Source organism: Cucurbita maxima, unplaced genomic scaffold, assembly GCF_002738345.1.
Source record: "Cucurbita maxima cultivar Rimu unplaced genomic scaffold, Cmax_1.0 Cma_Scf00034, whole genome shotgun sequence".
NCBI classification, from domain to species: domain Eukaryota; kingdom Viridiplantae; phylum Streptophyta; class Magnoliopsida; order Cucurbitales; family Cucurbitaceae; genus Cucurbita; species Cucurbita maxima.
Window position 1 is genome coordinate 1,959,214 of NW_019272050.1, and position 19,655 is coordinate 1,978,868.

The 19,655-nt window shown below is 33.6% G+C and overlaps 2 protein-coding genes across 10 annotated transcripts in view; both read right to left on the reverse strand.

Moving 5' to 3' along the window:
• LOC111467405 (mitogen-activated protein kinase kinase kinase YODA-like) overlaps positions 1 to 6,086 on the reverse strand; it is a 10,511-nt gene extending 4,425 nt beyond the window's left edge. Inside the window, exons 1-7 of one of the 5 annotated variants that reach the window (XM_023112277.1) lie at positions 5,886 to 6,086; positions 5,590 to 5,692; positions 3,220 to 3,282; positions 1,610 to 2,576; positions 669 to 1,400; positions 335 to 422; positions 172 to 234 (exon numbers count right to left, since the gene is read on the reverse strand). In XM_023112277.1, the coding sequence (XP_022968045.1) occupies positions 172 to 234; positions 335 to 422; positions 669 to 1,400; positions 1,610 to 2,157 (1,431 nt within the window). In that variant the 5' untranslated portion in view covers positions 2,158 to 2,576; positions 3,220 to 3,282; positions 5,590 to 5,692; positions 5,886 to 6,086. Of the gene's footprint in view, positions 1 to 171; positions 235 to 334; positions 423 to 668; positions 1,401 to 1,609; positions 2,577 to 3,219; positions 3,283 to 5,589; positions 5,786 to 5,885 lie in introns of all 5 variants that reach the window. The other 4 variants (XM_023112276.1, XM_023112275.1, XM_023112274.1 and 1 more) reach the window with 4 other exon arrangements.
• Positions 6,087 to 7,356: 1,270 nt separating this feature from the next.
• LOC111467748 (silicon efflux transporter LSI2-like) lies at positions 7,357 to 11,559 on the reverse strand. 5 transcript variants are annotated; one of them, XM_023112782.1, is made up of 4 exons: positions 11,345 to 11,559; positions 8,690 to 10,010; positions 8,423 to 8,612; positions 7,357 to 7,860 (listed from the first exon to the last, which is right to left on the reverse strand). In XM_023112782.1, the coding sequence occupies exons 2-4, from the start codon at positions 9,884 to 9,886 to the stop codon at positions 7,598 to 7,600; spliced, it is 1,650 nt and encodes a 549-aa protein (XP_022968550.1). In that variant the 5' UTR covers positions 9,887 to 10,010; positions 11,345 to 11,559; the 3' UTR covers positions 7,357 to 7,597. The 5 variants fall into 5 exon arrangements, with proteins under 5 accessions (XP_022968550.1, XP_022968552.1, XP_022968548.1 ...); XM_023112784.1 differs by lacking the exon at positions 11,345 to 11,559 and adding an exon at positions 10,835 to 11,113 and having other exon boundaries at positions 8,690 to 10,002; XM_023112780.1 differs by lacking the exon at positions 11,345 to 11,559 and adding an exon at positions 10,835 to 11,112.
• Positions 11,560 to 19,655: the final 8,096 nt, after the last annotated feature.

Consider the following 19,655-nt stretch of genomic DNA (forward strand, 5'->3'; position numbering starts at 1 on the left):
CCCCCCCCCCCCCCCCTCCTGCCCTTTTCCAACCATCCAAAACTTTTGGGGATGTCAACACATGTAAGGGGGAATTTCTTTACAAAGATGACCACCTCACCACAATATCTTCCTTTATAATGTTATAATGAGAATGTTAACAGAGAACAAAATTAGAAACAAAATACTCACTGATTCTGAACCATAATATTGCACAATGTTGGGATGCCGTAAACGACTCAGTAAAGCAATTTCCTGTGATAAATGGAAAAGAAAATTCTTAATGAAACAAAGAAATAATCTACAGTGAAAAAAGGAAGCACTAGATGAGATCTGCGTAGTAGAGAACTTGTACCTGCATTAATTGTTTAGCACTTTCCTTAGACTTCGCATCATCAGAAAATAAGGTGACCTCCTTCATTGCACACATTTCTCCACTTTCGCTGAATGATTGAAATAATTATTTAAAAAAAAAAGAAAAAAAGAAAAAAAAGAAAAACCATGTTAAGCACAAAAAATGACAGACCTCACGAGTAAGAGAGATAAATGGTATCAAAACTATAATCAAGGTATCATGATGACTTATAGCGGATAAGCTATCTACAGCATCACAACTAGTATTGTGAATAAACAAACTTTTGCCTGAAGCAATGATAATGACAAATTAAATGTATGTTTTGTCAGCATACCTATTAAAACCAACGTACACATGCCCAAATGTACCACGACCCAGTAGCTTCCCCTTTTTCCAGCGTGAACCTGGGCTTGCTGGAGTCTCTGTCCTTCCAGGACTCCTAGGCACTGAAGGAGATGTCACTGCAGAGTTTGAATGAGAAAATGGAGAAGAGTTTGAGATTGCAATGGGAGGAAGAGGCAAACGATGAGTTTGTTTCTCATCAGGCCAGCAAGTTTGTGATTCAGCAGGCGGAGCTCCTGCTCTAGGATGAATAGGTGTAACAGCACCACTTTGAATTCTGGAGCTTGGGCCGGGACTAGTCATTCTAGAACTAGGTACTGGAGAATATTCGGGGCTGCCCCTACTTTGTTGCCAAAAGAAGTGGGCTGCCATATCACCTCCCATAGAGTTGTGCCCTGAATTGTGTCCAGAACCAGGACTGGAGCAGTGGCCAGAGCCACCTAAAATGACATCTGAGTGAGACTTTCCAGACCAAACAGCAGTGTTCATGACTTGCTCAGTGCTAAATACCCTCATAGGACTTCTAGAAGGACTAGACATGGAACTATCTGGAGCGCTAAAGAATGCCCCATGACGAGGAACTTGCAGATTTGTTACATTGCTGCTTAAAGGCCTCCGTTTAGGTATTGAAGGCTTCTTATGAGGAAATGAAAGACTTTCCGCTTTCTTGCCCTCTTTTAAATTTGTTTGCATAACAGTAGAAGACTGGTCCTTGAGAGTTGCACTTCAGAAAAACCCACCAAATATGTCAGGGACAAGTAAAATAAATATTAAGAAACAATGCATCAGATGCAAGGTGATTGATCTAAAACAAGGACAACCAAATAAAATGATACAAGTAACCCTATTTAATCATTCAACCAAGACTATCGACAATGAAAAGAATGACTCCAGAATAGAAGATATATATGAAATAAAGACATGTGAGCTTACCTAGGTTCAATAGAACCTACCACAGTTCTAGTCCCAACTTCATAGTCAGTTGCCTGAGGACTACGTTGACGTGAATCAATGGGATCATCAATATCACTTGAGGACTCACCAGAGACTGAACCAGTGACTAAATCTCCATCCAAATCTGCAGGATCTGGCCTCCTCTGGATACATGCAGGTCTAGGGAGTGGTAGGAATGAAGATGTCTTAGAGCTTCTCTCTAATTTTGATTTTGCCGTCACACTAATCCCAGAGTCTGTGGGACCTATACCTATAGGGTGCAGTTCTGGAAGTGGCAGTTGGTGAGAATGTGATCTTTCAGCAAAACTTTGACATCTAGATACTTCTTTGGAAGGTGATGGTGATCTTGATAGAGGTGATTTCTCAGATATAGTGTCACCACCACGTCTACAAGAACTTCCTGATCGGCTGTTTACTTTACCTTCAGGTGAATTCTTGAACTTACGGTGTAATGAGTCAATGAAACTTTCCTTGCTTGTTTTCTTCTTTACTTCTTTGGATGATGGCTTCCCCCACCACGAAGGCATTATTGATTTTTATCTTAAATATTGTGGAAGACTCTAAATTGGCTACCCGCTCACTCTGCAGAGTGAAAATATTTCGTGAAAATTGATAGTAAAGCAGATGTTACACTTCCAAAGCATCCGACATGTACATGATACCCTTCATGCCATAATTAGCTTTTACCCGATCGGCACGCTGGTAAATCTGTGACTGAGTATCCAAGCTACCACTTCTGTGACCCGACGTATTTTCTAATATGGGCATTCTAACATTAATGTGGAAGTGTAACATTTAGAAACTATAACAAACTTAAACACTTCAGTGGAAGCTATTTCTTAAAAAAAATCTAAGATAAACTATCAAATCCTCAACAACAGCTTTCAAAGTCTTGTGCAAGAACACTAAACTTCACTTCTTTCAGAATTATCACTTGATCCTTCATCTGAAAATATTAAAAAAACAAAAACAAAAATGAGAACAAAAATACTCAGAAAGTTCCACATCAAGTTCAAAATTGATTTTCTTAAAAAAAAAAAAACATATATAAACAATCTTGTCTATCCAATTTCTCATTCCAAACAATTTTCGGAACAGAAAGTTGAGGAAAATGGGGTTCTTGGACTTAAAAAGCAGCACAGAGATACTCGATAAAATCAATGCTTTTCAATACATAATAGAATGCCAAACAATTTTCCAATTCTACAACTTCTAAAACCTTCCAAACTAAAATAATAATAATAAATAAATAAATAAAATTAGGGCAGTTAAATCTGAAAATTTAATCTTCATAAAATAAAACTTTCCAAGATTTTTAAATTAAAAGAATCAAGATTGCTGCCATTTTACCAAAAAGAAAAAAAAAAAGCTGTAAAAAAATTTAAAGCATACTATTTTGCATGTAGAAATCGAAGTTATAAATCACACTTCAAAGTAGCAATCACTTGGTAAATTACAATGAACAAAAAAAATAAAAAATACACTTAAACCCTAAAAAACCTAAGATCCTCTTTTTAAAAAGAATAATAAAGATAATAAAGATTTATCTCCTAATTTAAGAGAAGATAAATTTTAGTTCATGTGTTTACCGGTTGTTGCAACTTCAGCTTGAATTTGAGGAAGCTCAATAATGAGGAACTAGTAACAAAATCCTGCATGAAAAGTGGAAGTTTGATTGCTTAAATATCACGAAGACTATGCATCTATCGGAGAAACAGCATTCCATTTATTATTATAAATTTTTAAAAAAATTAAAAATAAATAAAATAAAATAAAATAACTAAAGATAAATAGTCTCATATAGCATGAACACTCTCACAACAGGCTTATGCATGCACGAAATTCAGGATTTCATGACTTCAGATATAACAGACTGAGTATGTTTCTCTCTTAACCTTTTGGAGTCTTCTTCTACACATGAATAACTCCCAATTGCAATCTTATAGTTCGAATCTGAGGTTCAACTTTGAAAGTAGAGACAGGACTATCCATGTCTTATGCCTTAAAACCATTTGGCTCTACGTGCTATCCATGTCTTATGCCTTATCATCTGCATAAATTCAATGTTCACATAGAGAAGTGTGTTCTCATTGGCTACAATGATTTTCACAAGGGTTATCGATGCCTTTGAGTCCCTGGTTGCAACAAAAAATAACTTCCATACCAGCAACTATTTGCCCCGAACTTCCCCACAACCATTGATTCAACCTCCCCAATATTGACATGGCTTCCCTTACTTCAACCTATACCCTCAACTCCCTTTGACACTTGTTCTCTTAGTCTGCCAGCATCTCCATCTTCGCCTAGGCCCCAACTTCAACTACCAGATCCCTTCCCTTTTCCCCATCTTCCATTACACCACACACTTCGTCTATATCCTCGACTACTCATGCTTCTTCAATGCCTTTGCCTTCCCCCTTCACCCCACCACCTCCTCCTCCTACCAATACTTATATAAACGTCTTCTTTGTTATCTTAGGGGACTATGAATCTTGAATTAGCCTTGCATCCTACACCATCATTAACCCTACAAGTGTTTTCTGATACTGATTAGGAGGCTTCTCCCAATGATCACTAATCAGTAGGTGAATATTGAGTGTATGTTGAAACATCACTTGATCTGCTTGTGTTTTCTTCTTCATGAACTCCGTGTGACTATATTTGCTCCTCTCATTACGTGGTGTGATAATATCAGTGTTGCTGCTCTTGCTTCTAATCTTGTGTTTCATGCTCTAACCAAACTTATTGAAATAGACGCTCATTTCATTTGCGATCAAGACTGTTATACTCAAGTAAAAGAGGGGTACAAGAATGAACCGAGACCACATCCAAATGAGAGGAATCCTGAGAATAGGATAGCTAAGCTTAAAAGAATTGAAAGTCACTACTTATACCCACAAGGTGCACTTTCCTTTTCAGTGGCTCGATTATAAAAACTTCATAGTTAAGCATGCTTTACTTGGAGCAATTCTATATTGAGTGACCTCCTGAAAATTTTCTTAGGTTGCTTGTAAGTGAGAACAAAACATGCAGGAAGGACTCGTGTTGAGTGACCTCCTGGACAATTGAAAATTCGCCACGTCCCTTCTCATCTTATACTAGTCGACTTCCTCATAGAACTATTAACTCATGCTCAGTTCCAACATCTCAATTTAGCGAACTCAGTCTTCAGTTTATTCCTTCGCCTCCTTTGATGGGGGATGTTACAACCTAATTTATATATTGATCTGGTTTACCCATTCCTCATTTATTATTTAAGATGGTTAGGTGGAAGTAAACATGTGTTCCTTACCTACCATGTCCTTACTTCAGTGGGATTAATCTTGTCTATCTTGTCATTTGAACTTTATTGTATGCTTTGTATCCTCTCCTATTTAAAGGAGTCTTTGTGTATCTGAATAATGCATAGAAAGTATTCTACAAGAGAACACTCTACTTCAAGCTTTGTTTCCTCTCAGCCTTCATCTTCATATTTCTACTTTTTCGACCACTACTTGACTTTCTTTAATATCCTCAAATCTACTTCTTAATTGAAGACAGTCAAATTCTTATTGTCTTATCATGAAAAGTAGGAGAGATTTTTCATAATCCCCAAGTTTTCTTCTTAACTGGGGTGACAAAATTTTGCCTAATTTGACGTGCAGTAAACACCACTCCCTCCACTCTCCAGAAGGGAAAAAGGGTGGGGGGAAACAAAATAATAATAGTAACATAATTAATAAAAGAAGGGAATGATCGAAGTTGGAAGGCAACTAGAATCCTCACAGTAAGGGCAAAAGTAATGGCCAATGAGAGTTTGGGATCATTAATTACGGCCTTGAACAAGTAAAAACGATGAGATAGTCAACATGACCAACATACAAACGAATGATTCTAGCTCCCTGCTACTCCGAATAAAATTTTAATTAAGAAAATGGGGGAAATATAAACTAGACCAGAGAAGCAAATTCAAATCCAACCTCTAATCGCTTATGCCACCCGATACAGCCGAATTCCCACTGCAACAAAACGAGCTGAAAAACTAATCTCCATCGTTGCCAACGACACTCCTGAATTTCCTTCCTTTGTTTTCCACGGCCGTTTAGGAAATTAAAAAACGAGCTACACTTCCATATTCCTCAAAACACGACTCTACAATACAGATCTACCAAGAATCTAAAGCAGATAAACTAGAACAGTGGCTAAACGAAACTAAAATCACATAAACATGAATTTACTAAAACTAGAATAGAAGAATGAAATGAACAAGTGTTACCTTAAATATTGGAAACTGCAAATTCCAGTAGAATCCCACTATACTCGCCCAAATCATCTGAAATCTCAGATTATCAGAGGCGAAGTGTTACATCAAAGCTTCTCCATTTTAGGATGAATTGTGGGATTGAGAAAATCGCGTAAGAAAAGTGAGAGAGAAATGAAAGAGAGAGAGTATGCCTCAGCGACGACATGGAGTTGTCCGAAAGTTCGATATTTTTAATATATTTTAAGAAATGCGTAAATAAAATAAATTATTAGCTATTTTTTTTTTAATAAATTAATTTTATAACCCAAAAAAAAAATTATAAATATTTCAGAATAATTTATCTTATGATTCAAAATATTTCTAAACCCAACAAAGTTAAAAAAGATCTTTTTATATATATTATTGGTTAAATTAATAATATAGAAAAGAGATTATTGTAGAGCAATCGTATCTAATGTAATAGATTTTATGATTTTGTGTCATTTACTTATTTATATTCTTTTAATATTAAGTAAGAAAATTCATGTGGAAATTAGTAAATGCATTTTTTTTTTTTTTTTGTATAATTTATTTTTAAGAAATTGACTAAGCAATAAAGAAAATAAGTCCCTGTAATTTAAAAGTTTGTGGGTCATAAGCTAAAAGAGATATTATTAAATTCCTTAAAAATAATAATAAAATAAGGGGGAAATATAGGGTTAGATGAAGGAATAGGGGAAAATGGAGGGGTGATTTTGGAAGGGGAGCATAAATTAGGGGGACATGGATAATATTTTAGGGCTGCAACAAAGATAGGGGTGTTGTGTTGGAGATGAAAGGTGGCTGATATGTATCCAAGGGAGATGTACAACCCTTAATTGAGAAGACTAGTAGGAGTTGGAAATGTACCTTCGCACGTGCGTATGGGTCCCACTTTTTCCCCTCGTATATATTATATTTTTAATTGGAAGAAAATATAATAAAATAGTTTTAATTAGAGTGTATTACATATATTCCTCCATCCTCTCCTTTTTCAAATTTCAGAGGAGCAGGATTCTTATTGCTGTTTAAGAAGGCATATTCTTAAAGTAAGAAATGACCCTCTTCCATACGGATATGATTCTTTTTGTTATTCGAGGAAGCAAATCCTCCAATAAAAATAGAACAGGAATAATTACGTCCATGATTCTAGCAAATTTACGTAATCATCGTTCTCCCTAATAGACACGTTTTAAAAAAATCGTAAGGACAATATATGCTAGCGGTAGGCACGAGCTGTTACAGTTTTAAACCTACAATTTTACACTTTACAATTTTAGTTTAGTTACCGGCTACCATCTAGAAGATTTTCGCACTTAACCTAACCACTTTGACCTAACCCCTCGGACCGTGTTCAAATTGAATCCAAGTCAATCACCAAGGTATGAAACCTCTAAATTAATTAGACTAAGGAAGAAGATAAGGTTGGTGGGAAGGAACGACAAAAAAGGAAAATATGGAAGCATTGAACAAAAATGGCTATTTATCACTTCATATTCATTTCCCACTCAACCATATTTCGAACATTTGTTTCATTATTTGAATTTGTACAAACTATTTTTGAAGGAAACATATTCCATATGTAAAATATCTATATTAACTTCAAACGAGATCTAACTATTCTACCCTTCATCACAAAAACTTTATTATATAGAAAGAAAAAAAAAACAACAATAAAGGAAAGCAAGGAAGAACAAAGAAGAACATCATTTGATGAGAACTAAACCAATGCCTGTGATAATTAGAGTCGAGGGAAGTCCAAATTTAAGATGATTCCAGAAGGATAAATTGTAGCTTAGCTGTGGAGTGCGACGAGCCTGTTCGCACACGATCAAGTTGGCAGCTGAGCCTAACAATGAGAGGTTTCCAGCTACAGTACTGATCCAAGCTAAAAGCAGCCATGCCCGTTTTTCTTGAGCTGGGGATATTGCAGCAGCTGATGCGGCAACCCGTGCTCCAAGCAGAAGAACTAACAACAGCATCATGAAAAGGCATTAGATGGCATCCTCAGAGATTTTCTTGTGGGAACATAATCTTTGTGAATAACAGAGATGCTGTTAAACGCTAACAGACGAGAAAAATCTTTGCGAATAACGAGATTTTCACGACGACTAACAGCTCAATCAAACTCGTGAATAACATAACCTTTACTAATCAAGAAAAAAAATGATATGGTCATTGTTAGACGAACACGACTCTCCACAATGGTATGATATTGTCCACTTTGAGCATAAGCTCTCATGGCTTTGCTTTGGGCTTCCCAAAAGGCCTCATACCAATGGAGTTAGTATTCCTCACTTATAAACCCATGATCATTCCCTAAATTAGCCGAGGTGGGACTTTCATCATCCAACCGTCATCACTTCTCATTCAAGATCTATCTTAACATACTATTTTGAGCATTTCATATAACCAAACACCAAAAATCCTCCAAATGAGGATCAGGGTTTCTTTGATTATGAGATATAACTGGACAAAAGAATTGAAATTTTGGAAAGCAATGAAAAATGGGAGAATAAGTATTTAAATACCAGTAGGAACGTTCGAAGCCAGGTTCGAGAGGTATAGTATGACAAGAGCAAGAACTACGGTCCCAGAAACACGATCAATCTGCGCGTGCGGCTCCATGAAATTCCAAAAAGCATTTGGTAATCCAGTCTTGTTAAAACCATCAACCGTGATAAACATCCCACAAAAAAAGACTAAAAGTGAATAGGAAACCTGTAGAAATACAAAAATTCCATTGAGAAATCATCTATTTACCAAACAAAGATGGACAAAGAAATCATGAATCAAACCTTTTCTAGGCATGGCTGAGCATCCTTGAAATCTAGAACCACAAGAGCGAGTGCAGCAGTCACTGCAGTCCACGACATATTCAAGCCCATCAATAAAGCAACCAGCATTCCTATAGTCACAAGATAAACACAGCATTTCCATGCCATCCTCCTCCATTTCATGCTCCAATGATGCTTTCCTTCCGAGACCTGCAAAGGTAATGGTTCTTTCTGCTTATCCATGGAGTTGAAGCTCTTGGAAGAAAATCCTTCTTCCCTTTTCTGAGGAGGAGGAGATGCATTAGGCACACAATCTTTTGATGCATCAGATATTCTTGCCACCGCCTCCGTCACGGCACCGTGAGACCAGTGAATTTCATTATCTTTCGAACTTACAGAAGTTCTTAGAGTTTCAACATTTGCATTTGGGTTGGGAGGACTCTGTGCATACATCGAATCCAACCGAGAATCCCATTCCTGAGAGTTGAGGGATGGAATTTGTGAGTGTGACAATCTGGCTGGTGAAAACTTATGAGAATTCACATCTTCATCTGCAACAATTTCTGGGGGAACATCTTCTTCATCCTTTTGGATAGATAACAGTTTCCAATATGAGATAAGAATAATTAAAGCATTTACAACAATACCAACAAGCATAGCTGGGAGTATTCCAATCACAAATTTCCCAAAAGGAATTCCACTCTGAACAGCTATGACCAAGTTTTGGGGGTTGCCAATGGGTGTTGCTGAAGATCCAATATTAGCACTCGACGCAAGAGCAAGAAGGAAGGGACGAGGTGGAAGATTATGTTGCTTTGCAATTTTTAACACAAATTCAGTCAAAACCACGCAAGAGGTGTCATTGGTGAAAAGAGCACTCGAAATTGCAGAAATGAGACACACTCGACATATTAAATCCTTGGCTCCTTTACTCTTCCACGACAGCACCTTACCTAAGTACTTGAACATATCAGCTCTTTCAAGATAAACACTGACTACCATTGTCCCAAACAGAAGACCAAGTATGGGGAGATCAATGGCAGCATACGCTTGATCTGGAGTTAGTACTCGAAATATGACCATTAGCATTGCCCCTAGCAGAGACCCTGCCGTTCTCCCAATTGGTAGAAATGGGATAGCAGGAAAAACAGCTAATAACCAGAAGATTCCAAAGGCAATTGAGCCCAGGATAACTTTCACAGTATGATCCATGGCCATTTTTGCAACCAGATTCGACTTGAGTGAGCCTCGAACCTGATTGACTGGAAATTACACCGGATATCTTCTAAGCACCAGCGTAGCTCGGTGTCTTGATCCAACTTCTCATAAAAGCCCTGTAAACCTGAGAAGAAAATTTAGTTTACGTGATTTACTTAAGAGAACTATAACCCAATTGAAAGAATGCAAGGATAGAGGAATAAAGAAAAGTGGCACAAGGAACCTGCTATGTAGCTTTAAACAGTGACAAAATTTCAGAACACAAACCACCAGGCAAGAATTTATACACAAAATATCTAACTTTCCAAAAGCTAACTCTTAAGAGATAAATGGTGATCGAACCAACTTGTACACATTTCTTCTATATTTTAACTTCGAAAATAAGAAGTCCACTTGCCATGTAACGTTAATTTACATAAAGTTCAGGCAATATATTAAGAATGAATATTAGTCTAATGGCTAACACTTTTAGAATTAGGAGTCACTCAATTATATAGAAAACAATATGGGATCAAACAGTACTTGAAACTCTGCTTTTTCATCCTCTTCTAAACTAGATTACCAACTGGATCACATTAGGGTGGTGACATTATTTTCTAGTAATTGCCATGATATTCAAAATTCAAATCTTCCATGAAAAATAGCGGAAGTAAAAAATTCATTGGCCAGCAAGAATCGGAGGTGGGATTTGAACCAAATTAGAATGAATTAAGAAAAGTTCAAATACTTCAGGAAAAGGCAGCTCCAATCTCCCATGGCAGCTCTAAGCTCTCATGGCTTCCAATCCAACCAATACAATACGCCCCACATTGGGAAGTTAACAAATTAAAGTTTAAAAGGCAAAAGATTAACAAGGGCCCTACATCATAAGAGGAAAGGGCGTAAAAATGGACTGAAATTGATGAACTACCAATGAAAGCATATCATCAGAAAGTTGAAAGAACTTACGAAAATTTTGTAAGCATCTGGATCCAAAAGAAGAGATCTCAGAGTCTTGCTTTCTGTTCGAAAACGAAGGGGAATCTAACAAAAAGTGGATATAATGAAGGTTCTCACAAGAATTCAGAGGAAAGAAAAAGGCTGTACTTCACACAAAAGTTTCATGGCACATGGTGAACTCTCAGCTTTAAATAAAACAATGTCTACGTAGAGACAGGTATTTTCGTCAGTCACCGAATTCATGGCTCCGGTTCAAGTTATCTGGGAATAGGATTCCCAAATCCATTATTAACCTAACTCCTATTATCGATTTTCATCCAAAAAAGAAAAAAAGAAAAACAAAGCATTACTGTTTCATTTGATCGATGTGTTTAGCATATTAACCATTCATTTCTTCATTGACCATTAATTGCGAAGAACATGCAATTAGTTCAAACCAATGTTCAAACTGAGATAAGATTTAATAATAATTGAACAAATTTAACCATGAGATTTAACAATCATCCCTAAACAGTTTACCATTTGACCTTTCAATCTCATTGTGTCCATTTTATCACTGTCCGCCGCGGGCTCCACCATCGATCGCCGGAGGAACCGTCGATCTCTATTCCTCCGTCGTTCTAGGGATCCCGATCTTTCTTTCATGAGTCCAAGTTCCAATAAAAGTGGGGGCCCCTTTTGAAGGTCCGGGGCCCTAGCCTGGACCAAGTCAACAGGTGCCCCTGCAAACGGTCACCCAAGGTTGAAGAGCCAAGTGGCAGCGGCGACCGGTGGAGCCGCGGAGGAAGGTCGGTCGTGGCTCTCATGGGACAGCTTGGTGGATGAGTGTTTTTTGTATTTTTGTGAGTGACGTAATTAATCTTATTACTTTTTTTTAATGTATTTTTCCTTCCTTTTTTGAAAAGTCGCATAATTCTTTGTCCTTATCCATGGATTTTGAGAAAATTAATCTTTTTATCCCAAAATTTAGTATAATTTGGAGTTTATTTTAATTTTGTCCATGTTTTTTTGCTAATTAATTTAATTGATAAGGTCCAAAAAAGCTACTTAAAGTCCTAATCGAAGAGCCGTCGAATGCCTCACCCGCACCTACTTCGTCGCACCAACTCAGGGGTACTACTGGCCGAGCATGTGAGACGACGTTGCTGAGTATGTGAAGACGTGTCTCGTGTGTCAACAGGACAAGGTCGAGCGGGACAGACTCCTGAGCCTCTTGGAGTCGTAGCCTGTACCACAAAGACCATGGGAAAGTATCACTGAAACAAGGCCAACTGCAACTCGATTGGAGGAAAGGGCTGCGAGGTAACCCAAAAATCCCACCTAGTTTGGGCTGGCACTTAAAATGAGGTTAAAAACTTTTAGATAAATGTATAAAATTTTCCAATATAATAGAAATAAAATAATATAATATTTTAAAACTTACCAACCGAGTAAAATTAATTTAAAATTTATAAATAAAAATTTATGATAATTTTGATAGCACTTAATAATAAAACTTAAAAGCAATCATTTCCAAATTCAATACAAACCCAATAAATGTTAAAGATGCATGAGTTTATGTACTGCACGTAAAATCTTTATTAAATGCGTGGCTGTTGAAATGTCAGGATAAATTTTTATCTTACCTTTTATATATATATATATATATATATATATATATATATATATATATATCCTTCTCATTTAGATTTTCTTCTATATATATAGAGATTTTCTTTTATATATATATAGATTTTCTTGTGTACTCAACAATATATAAGAATTTAAATATTTAGATAATTGAATTACATCTAAGTTGCTTAAATAATAAATTACATTTAAGTTGATAAGAGTATTTTAAAAATAACAAAAAAAAGATTTAGACCAAATATATAGACTCCCTCCCCATTTGTTTTAATTTTTTTTATATATTTTTTTCTATTTTTTGTTATTCTATCCCCAAATCTCAAATTTAAATTATGATTTATTCTATAGTTATCCTTAAAATTCTATCGATATAAATTATGACATTAATTTAATTAATCTTAGAAATTCCTTTAAAATATATGGATAATTTTTTTAAAAACATATGGTAATAAGTACGTTCATCCTTAAAAATATATGGATAATTTTTCAATCTTAAGGAGTGGTCCAACTTGTTTCCATAAAAGTTATCAATAATGACGGTATGAAAAAAAAATATATGTTTTAGAATTATTTTATTAAAGTATGGAGATTCAAATTTCTAAGGTTCTAAAGTACCGTTTTAAACCTTTTTTAGTAATGATTTTTAATTTTAGAGTCAATCTTCAATTTTATTACATTAAAAGACTCAAAAATATACTTATTTTTTTATTGAAGTGAACATAATATATATTATTAAATATATCAAAATTTAAACTTCTTCATAAGTTATAAAAGGAAAGAATTACAATTTGGAATTGTTTTTCTATCATAATAATTTAATAAAAAATAAAATATAAAAAGGATGGATCCAGAAAGATTGGTAAAGTTTGCTTTTAATGAAAATAATGTGACAAATTAAAAGAGGACACATGATAGTCCACATTTAATTGAACGTTGAAAATCAAACCAAAAAATGCACACCATATCATATAGTCAATGAAATTAATTGGTTCAATCTTCTAACAATAAGTCAAACATGCAGCTAAACTGGCACCCACCACGTCTCATCAATAATTTGACTTACCAACAAATAAAACTTCAAAAGAAAATTCATTTTTTTTTTATTTTCGTCCCAAATAAAATCTCTTTAATTTTAATATTTTAATTCAAAGTTATCGGTCAGCTCTCGACTTATACACCACACAATAATGTTAAATTACTATGGTATGGATATTTATCGTATCTTATCCTTAAACTACGTATCTATAAATTTCATTTTTTTTATCTCCATTATTACCATTCTTTTTAAGTAAGGATTTGTCCTAACTTAATCCACTCACTCCATCTAATCTATTCACTTCAGGATAAATTTGAAAAATAATTTTTTTTTTATTCACTAAAATTAATTTGTAAAATAAATACAACTATAAATTTGGGAAATAGTTTTATTTTTTATTCTTTTATAACTAAAACTAATTTGTAAAATAAATACAACTATAAATTTGGTAAAATTTTTTATTTATTCATAACTAAAAATATAAATTTAAATTTGGGAAGTAAAATAAACATTTGTATTAGGAATGTTCTTTGTTAAAAAATTTAAATTTATTGCTTTCTTAAAGAATTTCCTTTGTAACTAAGCAACATCCTTTAAACGGGAGTACTGAAGACTAAGACTAATAATAAGTACTCCACTTCAAGTAGAGTTAGTGAATCGTTTAATAGACCATTATTTTGTGAGGTTTGAGAGCATTTGAGTCAGCCGCCGACCCCAGCTGCATAATAAACACACACTATATATATATATATATCAAACGTTTTTTTAAAATAATAATAATATACAATCTCTAAAAGTTGCATACTTTATAGTGTTTAATTATAACTTGTACCAATTTATTTTAACTAGAAATCGAAAAAAGTCAATTCCTTTCATCCGTGATGTCAATAATGCATTTATATATATATATAAAAAAAAAGATCTTTAAAAAACTAATCTTTACAAATTTAATTAAAGTAGTGCATTTTATATAGTTTTTTTTTTATTAAAAAAAAAAGATCTTTAAAAAAATCAATATCTTTAAAAATTTAATTAAAGTAGTGCATTTTTGGGGTGAACCAATTTTTCTATAAATACTTTACCTGAATAATAATAACAATAATACTAAAATAAAATAAAAAGTACTTCAAACTATGCAGTTTTCTTTTTCTTTTTTCTTTTTAAAAATAAGTGTGGTTTTGGTATGAGATTTTAAAAATACATTAAAAAGTACTTCAACAACTCTCAAATCGTTAAATAACAAAATTATTATTGCATTTCAATAAGAGAGTAGTATATGAACGAACTGATACTACATTCAAATAAAATTAATTTTAAAAATATAACAGCTAGAAAATACTTAAAATAATTAATAGTTACTTACCTTAATAAAACGAATCCAAATTCGAATCTAAATGTAAGGGTTGTTTTATAATCCACTCTCAAATATAAATATAAAAAAATTAATTAATAAAATAAAATAGATTATAGATAATTTATTTTTTTAATTTTACTTTTCATATTTGAGTGATTCACAGGTCAATATGCATTAGGAACTTAGCAAATATAAAATGTTTTCTTGTATATCTTAATTACCACGTGCCAACACAACCAATTTATTGGTAAACAAAATAAATAGTAATTTTCTCTATAATTAAAAAAAACAAAAAAAACCCAATTTTAAAGATTTACGTATCATAATCCACTACCAGACTTACAAATATAATAATTTTTTTTTTCCTTTTTCGTCTTAGTGAGTAACAGGTCAACGTGCACTAAAAGAGCTCTAATTCGTTAGAAAGATAGTTAATAAATAAAAGATTAAATTATAAAAGGTACAATATAATTAATTTTAAATTTGCATGTGATATTTTAAAAATTGTGATTTCATCTACATTTCATCTACATCTACAAATTATTTGGGTTGGACCGACTCAACTAGAGATGTTTGTTTAACCTGAAAGGTTAGGGCCCTACAGATATTCAGTTAATGAGAAAAAGCTTCTCTATTTAAACCTAAATGTGATAGAAAATTTACGGAAGGAAAATTGAAATAGAAATGAAGGATAAGGACGAGGAGGATTCCTTACCTCATCGACATCTCAATTGATTTGAAAATAGGTAGCCACTCTTTTTTTTTTTTTTTTAATTTAATAATAAATCACATAAATATAAGAACCATCCATAATAGATTTGAAAATATAATAATAAAACCACTTTTTTCCTTAACCTTTTCCCATATGTACGGAACAGACTTGCAAATTAAAACGATATTTTAGTAATTTGATTCACTTTAATTTGAAATTAACTACGAAATTTAATTTTAAATTATCTTAAAATTTTAATTGTATTTTAATTTAAATAAAATAAGTTTTTCCTTTAAAACATAGCTATTGATGGGTAAGGCATTACGCACTAACAACTTAGAAAATATTTTTTTTTTTAAAAGATCATTAAAAAAATAAAAACAAACAATAATGGTTAAGGTTAAATACTTATAAATTTTAATTAGATGCCTTTCCGTCCTTAATTTTTAATATTATTTATTGGGATGAAATTTGAATATTAAAATATATAAAAGGGTTGCTGGTAGGGGTCAATTATGGCATTTAGATGGCATATTCTTCACTTGTTCAACTAGCATGGGAATGTTTCGCACGTGTAAAGCTATGTTTGGTATGCTTTTTGATGGACTACTTTTCATGAAATATTTTTAATATAAATTATTTTAAATAATGTTGCCAAAAATTATGTATTTCGAAATATTCGAATGAGATAAAATAACTTGACTTCCATGTTGGGAGGGAGTTTAACATCGTCTAATTTAGGGAATGATCATGTGTTTATAATCAAGGAATACTATATTCATTAGTATGAGATATTTTGGAGAAACCCAAAGCAAAGTCATGAGAGCTTATGCTCAAAGTCGACAATATCATACTATTGTGGAGAGTCGTGTTATTAGAGAATGATCATAGTGCAGGCTAATTATTGTTAGGGTTGAGACAGCCAAAGGACTCGAGGCAAGGTTGACTTGTTAGCTTAAAACTCAACCCAAATGTCCTTTCACGTTTGGTGAGTTGTTGAGCTTTTCAATCTTATTTGAACTTTGGTTTTTCTCGTTTTGTGTTCGTCCTTAAGGTCCAATCATACGCCTAACATGTATATTATCGAGATTTTTCAATAATAATTTTACATTTTTCATTGGATAGTTGATCGTGTTTTTAATAAGCTAATCCAATTTCTAAGTAAATTTTATTTATAAATAATTTTAATTAAAATCCATAGTTTTTATTTGATTGATGGAAGAATTTAAGATTTTGAAAGTAGTTGGGGTGATGGTATATAATCAACAACAGCAATAATTTTATTGAAATTTAAATAAATACATTATAACTAATTTTATAAATTTTAATTTGTGTTGTTTAATAATATCCAATTTTAGTTCCAACCAACCCATATCAATGTTGTTGAACGACCATTGTCTAGTATTTTATTATAGTTAAAAGATCGTACGGTATTATAGTTTCGAACTAAAAAATTGGATGATTTCTTTTTAAATTAATAATAAATTTGCCATTTCATAACTCAAATTATTAAAAAATATGTTATTAGAATTCAAATCTCCACGTCATATATTGACTCACCCAACTGGTTTTTTCAAAATGATTTCTTTTAATCTTCCCTTTAGCTTCTTCTTTTTTGGTTTAGTGTTTGAATTTAATAGACCATCGAGTAAGCAAAAATTTAGGTATCGGGTCGGAGATAAGAATGAAACATTTCTTATAAAAATGAAATATTATCCTTTTTAGATGTTTCCCTTTTAGACTTCCCATAGGCTTTAAAACGCGGTTTCCACGTCCTTATAAATATTGGTTTGTTCTCCTCCCCAACCAATATGGTACATCACAGTAGATCAGAGCCGGACACCGAACTATGTGCCAGCCTTCTCGTTGTTCCCCGAAATGGGGTAGATACAAGGCGGTGTTCCAGTAAGAACGCTGGGCCCCAAAGGTGGTGGATTTGGGGCGGTCCCACATCGATTGGAGGAAGGAAAGAGTGTCAGCGAAGACGTTGGGCCCCGAAAGGGGTGGATTGTGATGTCCCATGTTGGTTGGGGAGGAGAACAAACCACCATTTTATAAGGGAGTAGACGCATTTTAAAGCCTTCGAGGGGAAGCTCGAGAGAGAAAGCCCAATAAGAACAATATCTGCTAGCGGTGGATCTGGATCGTTACAGCTACGATACGCAACGAACCGAATTGGATAACATTTGTTAGCAGTGAGCTTATAGGCTTAGACGGTTACAAATGACATCATAGCTAGGAATCAGACAATGTGTCATTGAGACGCTGTGCACTAAAGAAGGCAGATTTTGAGATGTTGAGAGGGGAACAACCTCTACCTAATAGTAGGCTTGGACTCTTACAACTTATTTGAAGAAACGAATGTCATTTATTCAAACCGTCTCTTTCGTGGTGATTTCGAAATGAAACGCTACAACAGAAGCAGCGTCAAACTTTGGAGCTACAAAAATGGTTCCCATCCATGTGTCGGGGAAGCTATGTTAGGCACAGGACAAGAAAAATTAAATGAAGATAAGGCCCACACTGGGTGAGGCTGCAACAGCCAGAGGTCATAATTGACCTATATTCCTCAAAGAGGGCCCCTTATTGAGCTGAATTTTCCTCAGTTTCACATTAACCTCATGTTTTTTTTTTTTTTTTCCAAGAAGTATTAATTTTTGTTCCTTCACAAGGAATTCTCTTAGCAGTTATGGTTAAGATGGAGCCATCCCAAAATGAAAGAGCCTTCAAAGCTTAGAAATTGTGTTTGTATTTTAGGCCATGGGCCAAATTTGACTCTCTCATTTTCATACTTATGAACTTACTTTGGGGCTGTCTCCATCCCAACACTGTTTGTTTCTAGAGGAAGTTCTTGTTTTTCATGGCCATAAACTTCGTAACGAAGTCTTCTTGCGATTGTGTTTAGATGGAGACGGTTCGAAAGAAATGTTTAATTTAGTCGTTTGAACTTTAGTTTGTAATAATTTCGTCTCTATACTTTAAAATTTGTAACAATTTGAACACGTTTGGTTCTTAATTAGCTTAATAAAACAACGACCAACTAACACTTTGACTTGACTTGGCTCGAACAACTAGCCTTAACATAAATGTAGCCACTGGAGTGATCTACACATATGAATTAATGGAGGACCTCCATCATTATCAAATTAGTTGAAATCAATCGACATTGACCCTAACCGTGAGCCTCCGTCGATCTCTCGCTCTCGCCCCTCTATTTACTATGGCTAAAGATGTTGTTATGATATAGGTTAGTGAGAAAGAAAATGAAAATTGTTTGAAAGACATATTAGTTTATTTTCACTACTTGTAGGACTTCATGACAAAATATTAAATAACTATTGATTCTCTGTTGAAATAATGGAAAAAAAAAAAAGGAAAAAAAAAGTTGGGTTTTCTCACTATTAGACTGTTGAAAAGAATTTGGAGAATTGAAATATTAATAATTTTGTTTTTCATTTTTTTATTCTAATTTATTGGATAAAAAGAGTTTGAAGGCCTTGAAATTTTTTCAAAGTTGTTGATTTAATGTTTTAAGTGTTTTTTTTTTTTTTTAAAGATGTTGGAAAAACGTGACGGAGTTTTATTTCTTTTCCAATTATGTGATTGAAAATTTTAGATTAAACTATTATTATTTGTTTTTCAACGATAATCATGAAACAAATATATTATTATTTGTTATTTAATATTAGTTTTCGCTTATTATTTAAAAATATATGTTTAAAGAAAAAAAATGAAGCAAAGAGAAACGGTGGGTTTTAAAACAAGAATGGGAGTTGGTTTGGTGCCAAAACTGGTATACCCAATTGAGCTGATCCATTTTGGGCCGACCTACCAATAATTGAACGCCTACGTAAAGCTAGTTTTGAGATGAACGAATTTATGGTCTATATGTTTGGTAGCTAAGATAGCTCCGCCCTTTACAATTTCATAAAATTGTAAAGTAAGATAGACTTTAGGGGTCTAGAGATTAGTAGGAGAATCTGCAATTCTATGGTGTTTTTGTATCAAAACTTAAAGAGTAAATAGACTAAATACTAAAGTTTAGAAATTTAATAATCACTTGCATTAAATTGACTTGGAACTCTAAAATTAAGATACATAA

Excerpts from the sequence above, each read along its gene's own strand:
- LOC111467748 (XM_023112782.1), bottom strand. The coding sequence starts at position 9,886 with ATGGCCATGGATCATACTGTGAAAGTTATCCTGGGCTCAATTGCCTTT. Across the intron at positions 8,613-8,689 it reads CTCAGCCATGCCTAGAAAAG|GTTTCCTATTCACTTTTAGT; the intron begins GTTTGATTCATG and ends GTATTTCTACAG. Across the intron at positions 7,861-8,422 it reads GGCTTCGAACGTTCCTACTG|TTCTTCTGCTTGGAGCACGG; the intron begins GTATTTAAATAC and ends TGCTGTTGTTAG.